Source organism: Podarcis bocagei (assembly GCF_964188305.1).
Source record: "Podarcis bocagei genome assembly, chromosome: 6".
NCBI lineage: Eukaryota > Metazoa > Chordata > Lepidosauria > Squamata > Lacertidae > Podarcis > Podarcis bocagei.
Genome location: NC_138130.1, coordinates 53,365,783 through 53,387,209, shown reverse-complemented (window position 1 = coordinate 53,387,209; position 21,427 = coordinate 53,365,783). Strand labels below are relative to the sequence as shown.

The 21,427-nt window shown below is 40.6% G+C and overlaps 1 protein-coding gene across 1 annotated transcript; it reads right to left on the bottom strand.

Moving 5' to 3' along the window:
• Positions 1 to 1,661: 1,661 nt before the first annotated feature.
• On the bottom strand, positions 1,662 to 13,410 carry VPS26C (VPS26 endosomal protein sorting factor C). Its single transcript, XM_081198821.1, has 8 exons — positions 13,259 to 13,410; positions 9,707 to 9,850; positions 9,063 to 9,212; positions 6,730 to 6,810; positions 5,702 to 5,776; positions 4,310 to 4,460; positions 3,741 to 3,893; positions 1,662 to 3,157 (listed from the first exon to the last, which is right to left on the bottom strand). Exons 1-8 carry the CDS (start codon positions 13,313 to 13,315, stop codon positions 3,075 to 3,077), a joined length of 894 nt encoding a protein of 297 aa, XP_081054947.1. The 5' UTR covers positions 13,316 to 13,410; the 3' UTR covers positions 1,662 to 3,074.
• Positions 13,411 to 21,427: the final 8,017 nt, after the last annotated feature.

Sequence of the window (21,427 nt, the reverse complement as noted above, 5' to 3'; positions counted from 1 at the left end):
TTGTCCATATCAGTTTTTTGCTCTTCCTATTTTTCAATGTATTGCTCATTTCCACCTACTCTGCATAATAGCTGCAGTAATGGGCAAAATGACTGAGCAGGGCTATTCAAATTCAAATTCAAAACTTTATTAGCAAAGCCAACAGGCCACAGCTGTACAAGAGTTAAAAGTGAGAATAGGGATAAAAGGAAGAAAAGAACAGGCAAAAGGAGGTCCGTCGGGTGAACAGGTCTGTTACTCAGATGGTGGCCCTCAATTTCGCAGCTCTCTCGATGTACCTCGCGACCTTCTCTGTTATCTGACTATCCGTATCAGATAATAGAAAATACAGTGTAATGTCTGGTGAACGGCCGGGGTTGGAGAGAATGAGTGGAGTAATAATCTCATTCCTTAGGTCTTTGTAAAGGGGGCAAGTAAGAAGGACGTGGGACACTGTTTCCGTGTTACCATCTCCACATGGGCAGAGTCGTTTTTCAAATGGAGTCTTTTGGTAACGACCTTCGAGTACAGCAGAGGGAAGAACATCCCATCTAGCCAATGTAAAGGCACGTCTGTATTTTGGGATGGTTAGTTTAGACAAATATGAAGCTGGAGAATCAAAATGAGAAGGGGGAAAATAGGTATACCATGGGCACAGTTTCTTTAAGATAGTCAGGTTGTTTTGTCGTTCAATGTCTTTCAGGCGCTGGCCTATTAGACTCTTTGCTTTAATGAGGCCCATTGATAGTAGGGACTGTGAGTGCAGACCGCATGTAAGGAGTTTTTGATGCACAGTTTTAAACCACTTGCTTTTGTGAGGGTCTTGCATTACTAGCGGCAGTAGACCAGGAGGATTCAGATTAAGACGAAGCCAATAATTAAATGTTCTCTGCCAGGTCCGAGTTTCCACAGATGGAAGGCAGGCCTCGAGTCGTAATGCTGCGTTTGGAACACAGGAGGGGACACCGAGTATCTGCCTTAGAAATTTGGACTGGACAGTTTCGAGACTGGAGCAATGGATCCCCGTCCAGATTTGCGCCCCGTACAGTAGCTGCGCCAGAGGTTTTGCTTGAAAAACTTCAAGGGCTGCTGGGATGTATCTGCCCCCCTTCGTATAGAAGAAGCGGGACAGCATCTTGATGCTTTGAGCAGCTTTTTCTTTGGCACATTTTTGATGGACATCCCAGGACCCGGTCGACTGGAAAACGATACCCAGATATTTGAAGGCTTTGACTTGTTCAATTGTCTGGTTATCCATCCTCCAGCAGTACTGTCTGTGTTTCCTTGCAAAAACCATGATTTTGGTTTTCTGATAGTTTATTGCAAGTTGCTCTCTTCTACAGTATGCTATCATCACCACTTCTGGCAGGTGTGCTGCTAGCGGTACAACTGTAAACAGAGCACCAGTGCCACGTTTATTAGGCTCAAAGGAAAAAAAAAAGTTGTTGTGAGACAGGACCATAATATCACCTCCTGTAAAGGCTGAGCTAACATGATCTACATGTAATATATGTATGTAAAACGTAGGCTAATTGTATGTAAAAGTAAATGGGCACATATCAGCACCTCGTAGCATGTTTTCTCTGTAGATTCCAAAAGATGATTATAGAAACCACTTCCCAGGAAGACCAGTGCACTCCTAACTTGGGTAGAGACGCAAGTTGTTATGTAAGATGACACACTGTGAGCAAGCCACAAAATTTTAGTTTGCTTTCTAACATACATTGCATATGGTGAGAGGACTTCATCCATTTTAGCAAGACATATTTGGAGGAAGAAATCAAAGCTCCCATCACTTAACAGGCACTTTTGGATAATGAACTACATATTCCATTACTTTATGCAAGTAGACACAACTCAGAAATGGGCTGTATTTGGTTGGTGTACAACATTTAGAACCTGGTAAGGCAATGCAGCAAAGACATGGGATCAGGTCTAGTCAAAAATGCACATCACCAGGTGGCTCCATTCCTTTAGTAAGCTTGTAGGCTGACACCTCTCAAGGATAGGTAGCATGGTATTTATTCTACCATCTCCTCTTCTATGTCCCAATTTCCCCTTAGTTCAACTCAAGTGGATTTCGTCTCATTCTAAAGGCAAACTTGTCCAAAGATGGCAGGGTAATACCATTCTGCTTGCAGGCAAACGAGAGCTAACCATTATAATGACAAAAATCAGCTGATAATGCCACAAAAATGTAATCGGTTTTGTCACAAGATCTGACTTTTTTCAAATCAACATAGCACAAAAACCTGACCTGATGGAGAGAAACTGATGCCATTTCCTGATTCAGCAGTGCAAAAATACCCTAAAGCAGTTGTAGAAATCTAGACAACATTCAAAAAGTAAAAAATTGTTGCCCAGTGTTATAGTTGGTGCTCCAATACTGATGAATCCTATGCTATTTATGTTAAACCATTACACCCAAGCCAAAATATCCCCCAGGGGCAGTTGATGGCCAGGAGCATTCACTCAAAGTTTTTATTTAAAATGCCGATGGCGAAAACAGGAATTTCTATATAGTAGTTTTCGAAAAATTCAAGTCCACTGCTTAGGTAAATGTGATTCCTACCACACTGCTCTTACTCAGATTTCAGTAGATTTTCTTCAAAATTTGTATAGTATTACTATATGTAAGCACAGTGAGCATACTCTGACATGGACAGGAAATTGCTTCAACTGGAATGACGTATTGGCAAACAAAACTCCTTCGTGTTATGATCTCTTGCTAGCAGAACCAATACCAAGAAGGATCAAGCAGATGAAGGGGTAAGTTCAGCTAGAGAGTGGTCTTGTATGCGATACAGTTTCACCATAAGCAGAGGCAACTCTTCAACATCTGACTCCACAGCAGAAACAGGGCAAAACTCAGCTGGTCCATGTTGGGCAACGACCTGGAGAGAGCACTTTTATAGCTGCAAGTGTACAATTCTGGCTCATCAGAACACCTAAATTTCATTCTTCTATTGCCATAGGATTTGAGAATACACAGCAGCAATCACATTGCTTGGTTCTCGCAGTGCCAACGCGCAGGATTCCCAACTGACAGGAGGCTTCTGGGGACCCAATGGTATTCCTGAAACTGTTCTAATTAATCAGAGCCTGCAGAGCTTCAGTGGAAAGTTCTCCGTGATGAGGTGATCGTCATGCAAGAGGACAACGACATTAACTTCAAATTCTAGAGGAACAAACAACACAATCTCAGAATTAGCATTGTCACCCAGGCTCCTGTAATCTTAGTAGTACATTTGTAGCTTGCAAAATGGTTTGAAATAATGATTAGGTAGAGACTGGATTAGCATCTCATTAGAGACAAGTAGATCAGTACATCCTTGGGTGCCAAGTAATACCTCAAAAATTCAGCTCCAACTGGGTTCCTTGAAAGGCAGCATAAAAATATTCAAGCATTTCTAGGTGCTGCGTATGTCTATCTTAATCAAAACAACATTTTCCAGGGAGTTCCAGACAGCCAGCACTGAAAAATCAAGTCAAACTATTGCTTCAACTTAACTAGGGAAGAAATATGCTAGTGGCAAGTTGCCTTGCTAGATTCTTGACCTCAGAAAATAAGCTGATAATTACCAATATAATATGTGTCAATTTCAGGTATTTTTTTATGGTGACATCCTTAGTCACTCAGAATAGACCTACACAAAAACCATTGGGACTACTTGCTTCTAAATTTTTGTAAGTTGCTGATAGACCTGTATCTATATAATGCAACCAATAAATAGGAATAAGTCAAACTATCTATTCCTTACCAACTTTGAAGTTTGTGGTTTCCAAGGTAGGGCAGGTGAAGAGTCTGGGGAATACCATGTAGATTGGAATAGGAAGATTTCTGCAGACATCTCCGTCAGCAATCTGGATATTCTGAATCTCAGTGGCATCTCTAGCATAACCTTCAGCACAGCCTTTGCAAAAGTGGGGCAAAAGTGGCATTAAAAGGAAACCAAACTTTGCTAAATAACATATTACCATGCTTGCTGCTTCAAGTACTAGAACATTCCTACAGTTGGCCAGGGATGGGGGGCTTCCAATTAAGAACCAATGTCCTACAAATTCAGAGATTTGAATACACATGTAAATTGTTGTATGCACACCCATGTTATGACCGACACAGATGTGCACTACAAATACTTTGGGAATTTTCCAACATGTGGTGTGACCTTTACTATGGCTGGTATTTCATATTGTTTACTGGCAAAGCTTTCAGTTATATTCTAGGGCCATTTCAATTTAATGGCTAAGTTGAAAACACTTTGTCGTGCTTTTAAAATGTAAAACCAAACTCTCTGGAACATTTATAGACAGACGTATAAAGACGTACCACAGGTTTCCACTCGTACCAACTGGAGTTCAATACTCTTAACCGCAGCATCTGAGTTGACCACCACAAGCTCCCCTGTGAGGGGTTGTGTTATGATGCAGTTTGTAGAGTTGAGATGGCCTCTTATGAGAAACTTTGGGAGCAATGCCCTCTAAATGCAAAGTGAAGTTAAAGGAGAAGGTAGGTAATCTAATCAAGAATTGCCATTTCCCCCATTCTGTTCTGCGATTTCCCCTTTGTATTAAACTACGCCTGCAAGCAGGATCTGTGTCAGTTTCCAAAAACTCTGTACAACACTTTAGGTACATTACAAATAAGAAATAAGCTGGAAATATTCTCTAGGTCACTCTAAGGAAGGTAGACTTGCCTAGCCAAATCTGTATGATTGCCTTTTAATCCAAGTTCATACTAGAAGTCTCCTAATTTAGCAAAACAAGGATTAAAATCCTAAATCACACCACACAATTCTGCTTTTTCCTGTGACCAGTGTCCATCAAACACAGACAATACTGAAAGAAAAAAATCTGTTTCCATTGAAACTTAAGTTTATTAAAGCTAGTGTTTCATTCCATACAATTATTGTTTTGTTGCCTCTGTTTTAACTATATATTTGTGCTTTTATATTGCCTTTTTTATCTTGTGAACTACCCTGATCTCTTTTGATGAAGGGCAGAATTCAAATCTAATAAATAAAAATAAATACAAGCAACCAAGAAATTAAAAGGACCCTCGATAAAAGGACTGCCGTTAATAACTGCTCTATGAGATTGTTACCATCTAAACTGAAAACCCTTTATATGTTGTAGTTTAAGCTCTTATCTAAAAAGGGGGAAAGCGTGATGGCAGAAGATGGGACTGGAGTAGTTGTGTGGAAAGAAAGGTATTTTAGGGAAAATCACAGAACCAGTGCACATTCTAAACCCTTGACCGATTAAATTTGCTTTGTTGTGAAAGCAACATACTGGATTATGTAGCCAGCAAGCATATGCTCTCATTCATAACCCCACATACAAATACACTGCATCTAAAAATAATAAACCAAACCCTGTTCTAGGAAAAACACATTTTAAATGGTGATTTCTCCACAGGCCGTTACATCTCAACTGGGCAAATGGCCATTAGATGATAAACCACAATAAGAACTGGGATTGCAATGCTGGTTTGCACAGACTGTTGTGCAATGGTTTACCCAAGCCAGGTGTGATGGCCAGCTATGGATTGCCACTAGATTGGAAGTGAGAAGGAAGAAACCAGAGCGTACATATGGGGGTGGGGGGTGGACAGGAACACACAAAAACAGGGCTCCTATGCACGGTTTGACACAGCATCTAAACAACCAAATTTTCAGTAAGCACACTAGTACTATATCCCTTACAGGAATATGGGTCTTACCTCTTTCACGTTCTGTAGAGTTTCAGGAGTAATAGTAAAGTCCACTGGGCTTGGGGTTGGTTTACCTTTCTGAGGCTGCAACAGAATGAAAAGAAGGGTCAAAGTGGTAAGTCTACTATTTGTCAATTTATGACGCCTGAGGCGTTATATTTACAGTGGTACCTCAGTTCTCAAACTTAATCCATTCCGGGAGACCTTTTGACTCCTGAAACCATTCGAAAACCAAGGTGCGGCTTCCAATTGGCTGCAGGAGCTTCCTGTACTCAAGCAGAAGCAGCGTTGGGACTTTCGGCTTCTGAAAAACGATCGCAAACCGGAACATTTACTTCCAGGTTTGTGGTATTTGGAAGCCAATATGTTTGACAACTAAGCTGTTTGAGAACCAAGGTATTTTCAAGTCACGTATTACAAGAACAAGAATGGATGACTATAGGAAAGGTCGTTCTTGCTTGGTGGAAGATGTGCCAGCAATCCCAACTAGCCATCTGTGGGGCAGTCCTTTGATACATGCTCTCAACAGCCTAGAGGGAATAGGTCTCCTTCCCATAATCTCTAGTGGCTATGAAGAAGAGTCTCATTATAGTAACAGGGCAGTCTAAGGTAGTGTTCCGCTCAGGCATAGCAACAAGATGCCATTTCAGTACAGAATTAAAAGGAGAGTGGAACATAAACGATAATGACATGGTGTGCACATGGTAAGCCAAACCTTTGCTACTGGTTATGGCTAAGGAGAAAAAACCTGAACCATGATCCTAGGTTTGGACAACATTCAGACTGCACTATAAATATCAGGAAGAGCAACGCAGGTGCAAGTTCCTCTCCAGGAGACAGGATGGTCATGTGACCCCAATAAGCCATAGTTTGGCTCACTGATGTGTAAACCATGTCATGATCTAACTGTTCTGTAACAGACCAAAACTGCCTTTTCGGAATCAGAATTCGCACGACGTCTTCTGTCATTTCCCCCAACTTCAGGACCACATTCTTCCTGCTATAAATCACCAGTGCATGTTTTGGCAAGTACTTACTGGCGAATGGACAATAAATTCACAAGTCTTAGTCAAATCCTTAGCCAGGAGAGAGCGCCGCATGTCACATCGAAGGGTATACTATGCAAAGGAAAAGCAGTCATTTATTCCATCTTGGAACTGGAAAAAGAATGCAACCTACTAACGAGTTATTTTGTTGATTAGTAATTTGAGAGCCACGTCTTTCTGATGATTAATCTAGATTTAAATAAAACAAATTAATACCTCTTTTAAACACCCCCCCCCAATATCTGAAAAATGGACTTCACATTTGTTCCAACTCACCATTAGACTTTTATGCACAACCTGTGTTGAAAACAGTTTATATCTTCTGCAAAATTATCTTGTCACAGGAAGTGCTGCAATACCCACTTACAGTGGTACCTCGGTTCTCAAATGTAATCCGTTCCGGAACACTGTTCAACTTCCAAAACGTTGGAAAACCGTGGCTGCAAGTTCAATTGGAAAAATGGAAAAACACGCAGCGGAAGCTGTTTGACTTCCGAGGCATGTTCGGAAATGGAAGCAATTACTTCCGGGTTTTTGGCGTTTGAAAACTGAAACATTTGGCTTCTGAGATGCTCAAAAACTGAGGTACCACTGTACTACAATGCAGCTCTTGTTGTGGTCCCTACCAACTCTACAATTCTGTGACTATGGTTCATCTCAAAAAGAATTCCATGGTGAGCAAGTTCATTTACATCATCAAAACCCTACAGTAAAGGAATAGGGCAAGTTCTAAGAAAAAATATCTGAACTGCTTGTAGTTTGAGGGAAAGCATTTCTGCAGAGAGCACTCTTGATTACCAATGGTAAATTTTTTATCACAGGGCCCTTGCTGTTTATTTTGCTTCATTTGTAACAACTATAACAGGGAAAGTGTTCCAAATTTAAACACCTATATATATCATTAATTTTAATGGGAGAGTTAAACTCATAAAGTACGACTTATTAAGTGCTTAACTTTGTGCTTTTTATGCATTTAATGTATTTTGGGGGGGGGGGGGAGGTTTCAATTAAAGATCAACTGGAAACACACCTAAATGTCATTTTTCTTTTTTACAAGTGACAGACTAATTTTTTAAAAAATAATAACTATCTTAACAACTGTTAAACTATATTTTCTTATATCATTGAACCAAGCTACATGAACTCACATACCTATGCAGTAATGATAAAGCCAGTTTATCCAAAATAGCAAAATGTTCTGCAAGAGTGAGGAACAAAAAACTTTTCACAAGCTAGATATCTTATTGGCTCCCCTACACAAGGAAAAAAGAGTGAGTAGCCCTACGGAGGCCTCCATCGAAGCTCCCGCTGACCTCATTGAAATTGCTCCCTTTGCTCCAGTTTAATAAAAATGGCTTAAGCATCAGTGAACGTATCAGTTCTCAGTTAAAACTTTGTATGAAGTAACTCAGCATATGCATTGGCACAGCTTCTGTCATGTTGTTGCTCACAGCAGATGTTCTATCTGGAAGAAGCCTGAGCCAAAACTAGGTAAGAGGAAATTCATTAAATAAGAAAGACAGCTGGCACAAAGAGAGAAGTTTGGAAACACCGTGCAGATGTATAGAAGCATCACCCATGTGATTTAAGTGGAAATGAAAAGGTGAATCTACAGAAGAGCACTCTAACAATCTTGTACTAGGTACTCTCCATTATTGTGCTCTCTCTATTACAGGCATTTTTTTATCTGAAAAGAAGCAGATTAAACTATCAGGAAAACAAATTAGATTTATGGAGTCTGCTTTGCAATATGTAACAGAGGAGAAACTTTGGCCAAGGAGCTCATGCCATCTGTTCCCAAGGAGCCAAAATTAAGACAACTCTTCTTTTTACCATATGTACAGTGGTGCCTCGCATGACAAAATTAATTCGTTCCGCGAGTTTTTTCGTCTAGCGAATTTTTCGTCCTGCGAAGCACGGTGTCGGAAAAGTTTTGGAAAAGCTTCAAAAATCACCAAAAACCTCAAAAAAAGGCTACCACACCGTGTTCTATGAGTTGCTCCTCGAAGTCAAGTCACAACTGTATTAACGGTGTTAAGAAAAAGGAAACAAACTTGCAAGACGTTTTCGTCTTGCAAAGCAAGCCCATAGGGAAATTCGTCTTGCGAAGCAGCTCAAAAACCGCAAAACCCTTTCGTCTAGCGAGTTTTTCGTCTTGTGAGGCATTCGTCTTGCGGGGCACGACTGTATCATAATTATTGTGTGTTTAAGTATTTTAAACTGGCTTAGCAGAAAAATACAAATGCAAATAATAAATATTAATAGCTATGGTTGCACATTCCCAACAAGTAGCTTATGTCTGCCAAACCGAAAGCCTCTCTTACCTGGATGTTGACAAAAACTCCATGGTAGGTTTCATAGAGAACTTTGTTCCCCTTCACTTGCAGTGGAAACTCAAAAGGAATTTCTGTTTTACCACTGGGCAGTTTTCCAGGTTTTACCATTTCTACAGTACTGTTAATAAGCTGAATAGGCTGCAAAAGGGGGGGAAAGAAAGAAAATAAAACATGGAAAGTGTGGTTAAGAATTTAAGTGGCCCATCATCAGTTTTATAATTTAACTGTTTATTTTTGAAATGTATATAAAAAATATCTTATTTACAGAAAAAGGAAAGATAAAAAGCCATATATCACTGTGTAGTTTAGCCCTTCACCAGTTCCAATGCAGGGATCAGCCCTTCAGGATACCTCAAAATGCATGACTACTGCAGGCATATAGATAGAACAATGATATTGCTTATTCAATGTAAGCTTTCTTTGCAGAGAGCTCTAAGCTCAAAATTTACTATTAGAAACTGAAGAAGTTGCTTATCTCTCTGCACATACAGTGACTCTATGAAAGCCAAGCTAAGTTTTGGGGTATTTTAACACTCCATATTTTGTTGATTATCCAACCATGACCTTTGATACGCCAGCTTCACATAAATAAAGAAGAGTTTTAGGAAAACTTTCCATAACCATATTTGTACCTTAACAGAATTGCAGAAGGCTTCAAACACACCAACACTTTTGGCACTCAGTTGCAGGTTGACAGATCCTTCCATTGTTAAGGAGATCCCCTGGTGCTGGACTGCATCCTTACTTGTTATGACCACCACTCCAGTGAGAACTTCCTAAGTGGGTGGAAATGGGGAGGAGAGAGAAAAATCAAGAACCACCAATCCATTGCTCATGTGATTTATATATATATATATTTCAGTGGCAATGTGCTGTCATTATCAAAAAGCATGATTCTCAGGGGTGGGGAGGATGACATGGGAGAAGAGTACATAATTTGTCTGGAACTCTTCTGTCCTAGCTCCAACTATTATGTGACACTGCTAAATAGCAGTGATTGGGGTTTTCAAGAAGAAGAAAAATTAACTGGAAGATTTTCTAGAAATTTTTCTTCTGCTGCTTGGAGCAATTTGCACTGGAAAGTTTTCTGACGCTCTAGAGCAGGGGTAGTCAACCTTTTTATACCTACTGCCCACTAATGCATCTTTCTTGATGGTAAAATTTCCTTACCGCCCACCAGTGCTCAATGGAAGGAGGAGTCAGCTTGTGTTGCAGAACCAGGTTGACAACCCCTGCTCTAGAGTGATCTAACTTAGCCTATTTAATTTACTTGTATTTAGTAAACAGAACCAAAAACTTTGAAACTGTCGAGTTTGCCTAATGCGGGGTCTGCAGTTGATCCCCATTCGTTGTTACTAATGAGCATATGAAATGGAAAACTCACATCACTGCTATACCGTTAACAGAGTCATTGACAAATGCAGCTCCACTCCATTCGGGAGCTTTTTCCTGTGTGCCACTTTGTTGCAACACGCTGTGGAATTCTCCAAAATGAAAGAGGTTATAAATGAAACATGACTAGCTCTGGTTTGTGTCACAGTAGTGGCAGATGACTTCCTAAGGAAGGCAAGCCCATGTATTAGTGAGATTGTGATTCATAATTAAAGAGATGAGTTTGTAACATCTTTAGCTGAGCTTAGGGACTCCCAGGAAAAAAAATTATAAAGCATTTTGACAATGGCACCGAGTAAACAAAACAGTTATTTTTGACATTCTGTTTCCAAATCGCTCATCTAAAAGTAGCTCTAAAACAGAACTTCTCTAGGAAGTGTGTTGCGTCTCATCCTCTCCTCAGGATCACTTACTGACTGTGTGTGCAGTGTTAGAAACCGATATGAAAGCTAGGAGCTAAAAGGCACCTTAAACCTAGGTTATGGGCGCAACAACGGAATGCCCAGGTGTGCTACTTTATAACAAGAATTCAAAGCTGAAAATGAATGAACTGTAGCTAAAATATTATGTTCATTTTTCACATGGTCTAGTCCTTCCCCTGCCCACACCCCTGATATTCTTAAGAGGGTCACTTCTCCAGTCTTCAGAGAGTAGCTGAAAGTGGGGAGGCAGAAAAAGGTCCTCCTTTCCTTCCACTCCGCAGTTTTAATCCGAAATCTTAAGCACAGTGTTTGAGACTCCCCTTGTTCTAAGCACATTTTGTGATGGGGAATTTCATTACTGTGAGCAGTTTCTGAGCTCTGGGCACAGAAACTTCACAGGGCTTGAGTAAGTGCAAGTTGCAACAGCTAAACGGGGACTTTCTGAGCACAGGCACTAAACTTCTGAATATCAGAAACCAAAGAAGAAGAGAAGGCCTTTTATGCACCGAATACATTTCCAGAGGCCTCTGTCAGAAACAAAATCCTGGAGGAGATAAACCATGCTCTGAAGCACAATCTTTGGACTCTATTAATTTAATTATAATAATAATTGGATCCCATGTACTTAAGTCTCTCCAATTCCACTTTTGGACCAAACAAGTCTCAACCTCTAGAATTTCTGCACATACCTTGCCACTCTAAGCACACTGCTATCACTCCATTATGATGATTAACGGTTTGTTTCCCTAACAGATAGGGATAGAGAAAATGTAAAAATATTGAAAAAGCCTGCTCTTTCATTTGTTTTCACCAACTGCACCACCAGTTCAAATGCTCTTATAATACGCAATTGTCTCTGTTCAGCAATGCAGACTTGTCCTCTGTTTTGTTGCATGTACAGTACAGCAACCCATTTCTTATAATCAATTCAATTTTTTATTTGGGACACTCTAGGTTGAATAGGTCCTATCCAATGACTACACCCATAGCAAAGGAATTTTTTTTAATAGATTGCAGTTTATCAGCGGATGAGCCAGTAAAACCATGCCCAGATGGTTATATTCAAACTGTAGGTTTGGGTCACATCAAAAAATAAACACCCCTACCAACACTATAGCTATAATAATAATAATAATAATAATAATAATAATAATAATAATACAACACAGGAGTCGGAGGTTGGGGACAGGACAACAGACATGCTATCTTCTCAACAGGTTAGTATTCTATACAGTGCTTTTTTTCTAGAAAAATATGTGTCAGTACTGTGTACCCTTGAGTACCCCTGATTAAAAAGCACTGGTTTTATAGCAGATTTCCCTTCCTCCAGACTTGCTAGTATTCTAACTGTAGATCAGGGATGCATAATCTGTGATCCTCTCTAAGGGGTATCACCAACAACTACTGGCCATGCCAGTTGGAGTTGATAGTCCTACAACATCTCCAACCCTGATCTCTGGCCTTAAATTTTGCAATAGTCTCCATTTCTTTGTGAATGGGAAATTGCTTTATTTTGATCTTCATGCCACCACATCTCAACACAGGCTGGGCTAAGGAGAAAGCACATACAGGGATATTGTCTCATGCCCAGTGAGCACTGCCTACAGTACACTAAGCAGCTGCCACAGGATCTTTATTCCGTGTAGATAACTCCTGAGCCCTGGCCTGCCATCTGGGGCTGTTGGGAGTTCAGCAGCGCAACTTCAGGGCTCCATGTTCTCTCCTCTGCTGGTGCGGAGAGGACCCTCCTCTCCTCTCCACCACTTGTGGGAACCAGGCAGAGGGCTTTCTCGGTAGCGGCTCCCGCCCTGTGGAACGCCCTCCCATCAGATGTCAAAGAGATAAATATCTGACATTTAGAAGACATCTGAAGGCAGCCCTGTTTAGGGAAGTTTTTAATGACTGGGGTTTTAATGTATTTTTAATCTTTGTTGGAAGCCGCCCAGAGTGCTGGGGAAACCCAGCCAAATGGGCGGGAGATAAATTTCTTCTTCTTCTTCTTCTTCTTCTTCTTCTTCTTCTTCTTCTTCCCTCAATTGGAGCAGCGAGGGCAAGAATGGCTGCCCCCCTTCTTCTGCTGCCTGGGGAACGAAGCCGGGCTCGCCGAATACTCATCCCAGCTGGCACCCTTGCAATCCTACGAAGGCTAAGGGCGGAAACAAGCCCGGTTGAGGGAAGCCCGGCGTGCAGCGGGATCCCTAAGAGGAAGCCCATTAAAGTCCAATGGGAGTTACCCGCAAGGAAGGGGGCACAGAATTGCAGCCTTCCTCTCCCCCAGGAAAAAAAAAACCTATTAATGGGGGTGGAGAACGAGCAACGCAGACCCTGCCGTCTCCTTCCGCTCCAACGCCGCTGCCAAAGGCTACTCACCCCACAATGGTACAGCTTGTTCGCCCGCTTGATCTTGATATCCAGCGCGGTGCCCATGGCGACCCCTCCCCGGTCCCCGGATCACGTGACTCCGCCTCCCTGAGCGGCGACTCTGACCACGTGACTCCGCCCCCGTTCTTTTTCTGGGCGGGAGGAGGGAAGAGTTGAGTCCTCATTTCCGCTTTTCGATTCGCTCCCACTTCCGCCCCTCCCTCTTTCGCTTGTGGGGGCTGTAACGGTCATATCCGGCCCAGTAACGTTACACCTTAAGGCGCCGTTTATTTTTAAAACTAGACGCGCCGCTTACGTCATTGCAATGGCCGCTCCTCCGAGTCCCCGCCCTTTCTTTTCTCGTCTGCTGCCTAGCAACAGTGCAAGGCGGGAAGAGGGGGGAAGCTGCGCGTCTCCGTTCTTATTTCTATTTCAGCGTAACTAAAAACCGGGGAATTGCGGGCAAAAGATCAGGCAGGGTGAAAGCGGGAAAGAAATTGGGCACCGAAACCCAGCTTTGGAAACGAACTACATTTCCCAGGCTGCAGTTCCAGAGAGATTAAATATCGTTATATCACGCAAGACGTCTAAATGACGTCTATGCCTCACTGTATGCCGGGAGATGTTTAAAAAAGAAAAAAAGAAAAGTGGGATTGTATTAGGGCTTTTCCTCCGGCCTTGCAACGCCATTAAGCTCCAGTAAGGATTATATGATAGGGGTTTCAACCATATGCACCTTGAATCGGGAAGAAGCCCCGTTTAAAAAACTGCTGTTTAGAGTGCGCTAGGCAGAAATCAGATGAGGGAGATCTCTTTCATTGCCGCCTATGGAAAAATATGTGGAAATTGATGACTTCCCGGGGCTTGTTATTAAGGCTATGTACACATTAGCGGCTTAAAATTAGCGGCAGTGATGTCTTTCTTCCCAAGCTGTGTTTCAAGTCCCATCTGCACATTCCTGAACTAGAGATTGGTTTTAGGCGATGTAGTCACCCAATGTTCACAGTCTGTGGCAGGCATGTCCAAAGTCCGTTTCGGAGTCTAAAACGGCTCCCATGGCAGTATATGTCCTAGGGTAAAACCCTTTAAAAAGCTCAGCAACTTTGGGGTAAAATTGTAAAAAAAAGCTCGACAATCCTAAAAAAAAGCTCGACAACTTTGGTCAGTCCTCACGTCACACATGTTCACTTCAGCAAATCTGGCCCACTTTGAAAAAAAGTTTGGGCACCCCTGGTATATGGTTTCCCTGCCCATGCAATCCCTTCCAACCTTATTTGTGAAGCTGTCATCTGCACATGTGTTGTCATCTGCACATTGGTGTCTTGTGCACACCTCAACTACAACGTGAATGTTTTCCTTTCGGATTGAAGCAGTATTTCTCAAGAAACTACAGAAAAGTCTGCATTGTGGGTAATGTCATGTGTACACAGATTGAAAAGAAAGCACACTGGAGTCAGATGAAATGGTTACTCCCTTATAGGTCACAGCATTTGAGGCTTTTTAGTTCAGAGAAGAAGAAAAAAAAAAAGTGACATGATAAATGTGTATAAAAGTATGCATGTCATGGAAAAAGTGGACAGAGAAAAGTTTTTATCTCATAAAACTAGAACTTGGGGACATCCAATTAAGATGTTGGAGGATATAGGACAGATATAAGAAAGTACTTCTCACACAGCAAATTGTTAAACTATGGAATTTGCTCAGGAGGCAGTGATATCCACCAACCTAGGTGGACTCTACACACGTATAAAAAACGTTCTGAAAATGCTTTTTTAAAAAGTGTTTTTAAAAATACATTGAATTTTCCATAAGGCCCACCTAGTGTCATATTGCACTTAAAACACACTTTAAACATTTTATTTGCAGCTGTATAGTTGTTGTTGTTTAGTTGTTCAGTCGTGTCCGGACCAGAGCACGCCAGGCAGTCTTCCACTGCCTCAGCTGTATAGTAGAGGGCTTAGTAGAGGGCTGTATAGTAGAGGATTAGGCAAATTAATAGAGGAGAGGGCTATCTGTGGTTACTAGCCATAATGGCTATTCTCTGTTTGCAGAAAGGAGAGAACCAGCAGAGGCTCCTGCTGGAAGAAGAGAAGAGAATGATTTCCTCTCTCCTCTGAACCATCTTCCAAACTGTCCTTGCTGAAATGCCCTCTTTTACACAACTATTAAAGGTAAGAATATAAGACCCAAAGTCCTCATTCAGTCACTGCTAGTTCAGACCCATTCGTGTTGATAAGTGCAGTGCTTTGATCTGGGGGAACACGGGTACATATACCCCTAAACATTTTGTGAATCTTTGTACTTTTCTCCATTGACTGTATTTATTTTCCCCGATTTGAACTATAAAATGGTGATTTTCTTGAGTCAAAATGAGATTACCCCAAACTTTTTTTTAATAGAAAAAACACTGTCTAAGTGTAAATGTGAATGTAAATGTCAATGTAGGATGCAGGCTAAATCCTCAGCTCCTAAATCTATTGTTAAAGTTTCCAATGCTGCAAGCTGCCCTCTTAATGTCTATCAAGGTTGACGACCCCACAAATGCTCCTCAGTCTCTCTCCTCTTTCTCCTGTCATGGAGGTGCCTGGCTGACTTGGCAACATGCATCACTTTACACTTCTTTACATTGAAAGATAGAGCTGGCTATCAATCATCACACTTCACCCCAAAGCTCTGGATGATTTATTGAGTGACACCTACGTTCTCCCTAGTTACACTCCACAGGAGAATTCCCATGGGGTAGAATGGGGCAACAGTCCCATGAACATCACCTTCCCAAACCTGTCAGGAGAACTACTGCAAACTAGTGTTGCCCATTCTTACTGCTAATCCAGAAGAATCTAATTTCCTATTGTGTCAAGTGCCATCAAATGACTAGGAAAAATTAACCAGGTATTATTCTATACAACAAAGAGTTTTATGTGAACACTATTCTAGTGCTAACTCTATTCAGTGCCAGTTATTCACTATTTAGTCCTCTTTCAATGGACAACTTTCTGCTGTTGCTGTTGCTGCTGCTGCTCACCTGCCCACCCCCTTCCCCATCAAGTTCTGTTACTGCTTTAGTAAAAGAGAATTTTCTGTTTCAGAATTATACTGCATGGAATATAAATTTAAAGAATACATAGTATGTGTTTCATTAATAATAATAATTTCTTTCTGTTTTGGAGAAATACCACCCTCTTTCCATATAGAAAAGCTTGTATCTACATTATTGGGAGAACTCATCCCTCCATCATGTTCCACATAAAAGTTTCTGTTGCCATTGTTTCTGCTGATGTTCTGTGGCAGGAAGGAAAATTTACCTCCCCAACACTGCATGCGCAAAGCAGAGTGCATGCAACAAATGGGCAGATTTGGGGGCTTATATAATAAGTAATTGTAGAATAAATATTGGTGGAGGGGTGGGTAGGTAACAAGAAGAGGTGGACTTACACACTACCAGGAAACAGATAGTGATGAAGGGAAAGATTACATATTGTTGCCAGCCACATAAGCAATGTGAGTCCATTACAATTTATTCTACTTTTCCTCGGGTTTAAGTGGGCAAGATGAAGGCTGTTGAATTCTTGCAATATAAAAAGGTAAAGGACCCCTGAACAGTTAAGTCCAGTCAAAGTCAACTATGGGTTGCAGCGCTTATCTTGCTTTTCAGACCAAGAAAGCCTGCATTTGTCCACAGACAGCTTTCTAGCACTGTGTATCTGATATTTCCTCACCATCAGCACCTCATCACTGTAATAGTGTTAGAGGGATGCGATTACTCTACCAACCCTTACAATGTGGTGTAAAATACTGCTGTCAACCCCACCATTCTCTTTAACATATTGTGGCTTCTGACTCTTAGAAACCACATTAGGTTAAAGTTTAAATAGCATTTCCTTGTCTTGGAGCTGGGAGCTTAGCACCTTATCTATTTTGTGTAGCATTGCCTAGGATCTGACTGTATGGCTTGGATCCAGAGATGCCTTCCACAAAGGGATGCACTTATGCAAGGCAGTCCCACCAAATTCTCCCAGTTTCCTGTCTCACTACAGTCCCTCGTGCCCCATCCACACAGTTTCAGAGGGTCCTTGACCCTGAGGAGTGACTTTGACTGGGATGCAGGTTACTCGTGTGGGAGGAGCCAGGAAAGACCTGTTGCATGAGTAAAGGTAAAGGGACCCCTGACCATTAGGTCCAGTCGCAGACGACTCTGGGGTTGCGGCGCTCATCTCGCTTTATTGGCCGAGGAAGCCGGATTACAGCTTCCAGGTCATGTGGCCAGCATGACTAAGCTGCTTCTGGCGAACCAGAGCAGTGCATGGAAACGGCGTTTACTTTCCCGCCAGAGCGGTACCTATTTCTCTACTTGCACTTTGAGGTGCTTTTGAACTGCTAGGTTGGCAGGAGCAGGGACCAAGCAATGGGAGCTCACCCTGTCGTGGGGATTTGAACCGCCGACCTTCTGATTGGCAAGCCCTAGGCTCTGTGGTTTAACTCACAGTGCCACCCGCATCCCATTGCATGAGTACTGTTTTGTATTCAGTGGTCTGTGTTTGCCTGAGCTTGAGTGTGGACAAAGGATTCTGAGCTCCTGTGTTCTGATTCAATACATGATGTCCAATCACAGAACAATTCAGGATTTGGACCTCTGCCATTGGCCCTTGAACTGAGTCGTGATTCGCAGCTTGGAAGTTTAGACAGCCAATCACCAATCACGTTGGAGTGGCCCTGGCTTTCAGGAATGTATGTAAGCAGTTGCTTTGCCTGTTTCCTAGTTATGTAGTTCAATAAAGGTTCTTGCTGTTATCGCTGTGTCTTGCCTCGTGGGAACTCCCCTATACCTCAAGTATCTCTGGATCCAACCTTGTGATTCTGAGGTCAAGAGATTTCAAAGCTAATAATAATAATAATAATAATAATAATAATAATAATAATAATAAATTTTATTTATACTCCGCCCTCCCCAGCCAAGACCTGGCTCAGGGCGACTAACAACCAATAATAAAACAAGTTGATTAAAATACAATTTAAAAAACAAGATTAAAATACAACATTAACACATTAGGATGCAGCCTATTCACAGGAGGTGAAAGGAAAAAGAAAGAGGGGGAGGGAATCAAACTGATTCTAAGCCAAAGGCCAGCAGAACAACTCTGTCTTACAGGCCCTGCGGAAAGAAATCAGATCCTGCAGAGGCCTGGTCCCATGAGACAGAGTGTTCCAGGCTGGAGCCAGTATTGAAAAGGCCCTGGCTCTGGTTGAGGCTAACCTAACTTCCTTAGGGCCCTCTAGGGTGTTGCTATTTATGGCCCTTAAGGTCCTCTGTGGGGCATACCAGGAGAGGTGGTCCCATAGGTAGAAGGGTCCTAGGCCGTGATATGCTCATATATGCCTACTTTGTGTTGTAAAACTGGGAAATAATGGGTGATATCAGCTCAGTTATTTCCATGGATTTACTCTAACATTGGATATCATCAGGGATATCTTTAAATAATATCATGGCTTTTTCTAGACTTTTGCTGAAGGTCCCAGCACAGAATATTTACATACTAAATTAGTATTTAGTATTACAGACTAATACTATTTATTAGGTATTATTTCCATGTAAGAGAACAGTATACCAATTTACTCTATAATTTCAGTTGTTCTTTCTGACTTAAGCATTGCATAAACCTCAAAATGTTATGGAACATTGCATTGAAAGTCTGCATAAATCGTTCAGTGATTATTCTGTTATATGCTTGTCTTAAACTGATTCCCTATAAATAGCATGATTTGTGGATAGCAACAGAAGAATCTCAAATATGACAGTAAAATTGAAATAAAATGCACAAGGAATTTGTCCAAATGTGATAGGCAAAAAATAATAATCCAGGGAAATAAATGAGTGTTGACGATAATATATCATTATTTTAACAACTTTAACATTTTGCTGTATGGCTTCATTCACAGTTGTGCTGTTCTGCTATGTTTAAGCATACATAAATGTCTCTGTAATTCAAGGTATGTGACCGACCAGTTATTTACAGTCCTCCTTTTCTGATTGGCTGGTTATAGAGATGGAAGTAATAGCAACCACATTTTTTTAGCGTTATTAGTGATAGACAAAAATAAAACTAAACAACTTGACCCCCTCAAATAACTTTCTGACTTAGTTTGTTATCCAAATATGGAAGCGGGTAGGTAAGCTACCACCAGAAAAAGATATATTGATACATGAATATTTGAATAACTCAAACATCTTAAGGCTGGAATGGTTACATTTAAAAACAGAGGGGAGGTGTTGAGACCATTCTTGACCGATACAGTTGCATCAAAATTAATGCTTTCATTCCTAGAGTGATTAAATATAGTATATATTTTAGAGATGGTTAATGTATTAGATTGTTACTTTCTTGCTGCTTCAGCAAATGTAAGACTTGAGTTCCCAGCTAGATCTAGTAGTGATAAAAGTGTTGTGAATGTCATTTTTGAAAAATGTTAATAGTTGTATTCAGTATTTAAGACAACATTTGGTGTGAAACGGTGTTAGTCGAAGAAGAGAAAATTTAACCATGCTTTCAAAAACCAATAACAATTTGCTGTTCTCCTTGTTGCTCTTTCTATTCCCACTTTTGAATTTGGGTGAGTTACCTTCAGCCAGATAGATGCCATTGTCTCATTTTCCATCAAGTTTATTTTGGTTGTGTCAACATGAATAGTCCTTAGAAAAGATTGCAGGGAGGGAATATACTATATAGTATATATACTACATAGTATAAGGGAATAGCAATCACATGCACAATATAAAGTTAGAATTTGGCCTGTAGGGGATAGTTAATAAGTAAAGATAATAAGAAACACTCTGCTGTCCCATACTTGAGATCAATGCGAGAGGAAATGTTACTAACCTTAGTAACTATATTTCACAATGTGTATCTTTGGAATCAATTTGTGTTTTTTTAAATAAAAAATAATATTAAAGTCTGGTAGAAGAGTTACATTTACCTAAGACTCGCAGAAGCATGATAAAGAGTTATTGTGCAATACTTCTGTATTATTAATTATTATTATTGCCTGATGTATGTACTGTTAGTATGCTCTCCAAGGTAACCCCTATGTGCACTGTATGAAAATATTGAGAGAACAGTTCCTTCTAACCAGGTTGTTGATATTCATATGTGCCCCTGGTATATGGCAGTTGGTGGAAATAGGAATACGTGTATTGTTTGGAAGCACCAGAGGCACAATAGCTAGGTTTGCTCTCTGTCCCTTTCCCCTTTGACAGTGTGTTTGTGTGTGTGAGTGTGTGTGTGTTTCGATTGTAAGCCTGCAGGTGGGGACTTGTTTTGGTTGTACGTAAGTCACTTTGGGACCCTTTTTGGCTGAAGAGTGGGGTACACAGATGCTCTAAATAAATAAATGGACCAAAATTTCCTTATACATGTAGTAAGCTACGTATAGAACACAATGATAATCTTCCATAACAGCAGTGAGTGCAAATGTATATAGGGTTATTTGTCATAGTAAAACAACAAGCATCTTCAGGATTAACTTTTAAACATCTGTTAAAAACCTTTCTATGACGTCAGGCTTATACTGAAAATTAAAGGGTTTTTTCTGTTTTAGTTAGCCGGTGAACTGTGCTTTAGTTTTTATGTAGGTTTTATTGTATATGTATATGTGTGTGTGTTTGCTGTATGTTGTTTTGATCTTTTTAATGAAATTGCTGTATTTAAGTATTTTTTAAAATAAATATAAAGCATGGGCTGGCATTTTGATGGTGATATTGTTGCTGCCCAAACCAAAACAAAAGCTTACATAAACAAATAACACATTATCCATAATAAACTTCTATATGGAAGTATCTGTACCCTTATATAAATGTGCTATTTATATTGTGGTCTTATTTTCAATTCCATTCCTAATATGTAATTTTACTTTTTTACACCCATGATGGCACACTGAATTTATTCGCCACAACCCCAAAATCTCCTTCCTGGTTATTCACTGCCATACTGGTGAATTTTATTTATTTATTTGCTGGCAAGGTTGCCATTTTAATCTCTTATTTATTTAGCAAGTTTGCATAAATTTTATTTATTTATTTGATGATTTGTATCCTGCATTGAATCCAAAGATCTTGAGACAGGTAACAATAAAATAACAATGTTAATATAATCAAATAACAAAAACTTAGTGAAAATATCAAAC

Bases quoted from the DNA above. Each gene is read 5' to 3' on its own strand.
- VPS26C (XM_081198821.1), bottom strand. From the start codon at position 13,315: ATGGGCACCGCGCTGGATATCAAGATCAAGCGGGCGAACAAGCTGTAC. The intron at 9,213-9,706 runs GTACAAATATGG...CCCCTTTTGCAG, and splicing joins CCTTCTGCAATTCTGTTAAG to CCTATTCAGCTTATTAACAG. The intron at 6,811-9,062 runs GTAAGAGAGGCT...TCCTTTGCATAG, and splicing joins GAGTTTTTGTCAACATCCAG to TATACCCTTCGATGTGACAT.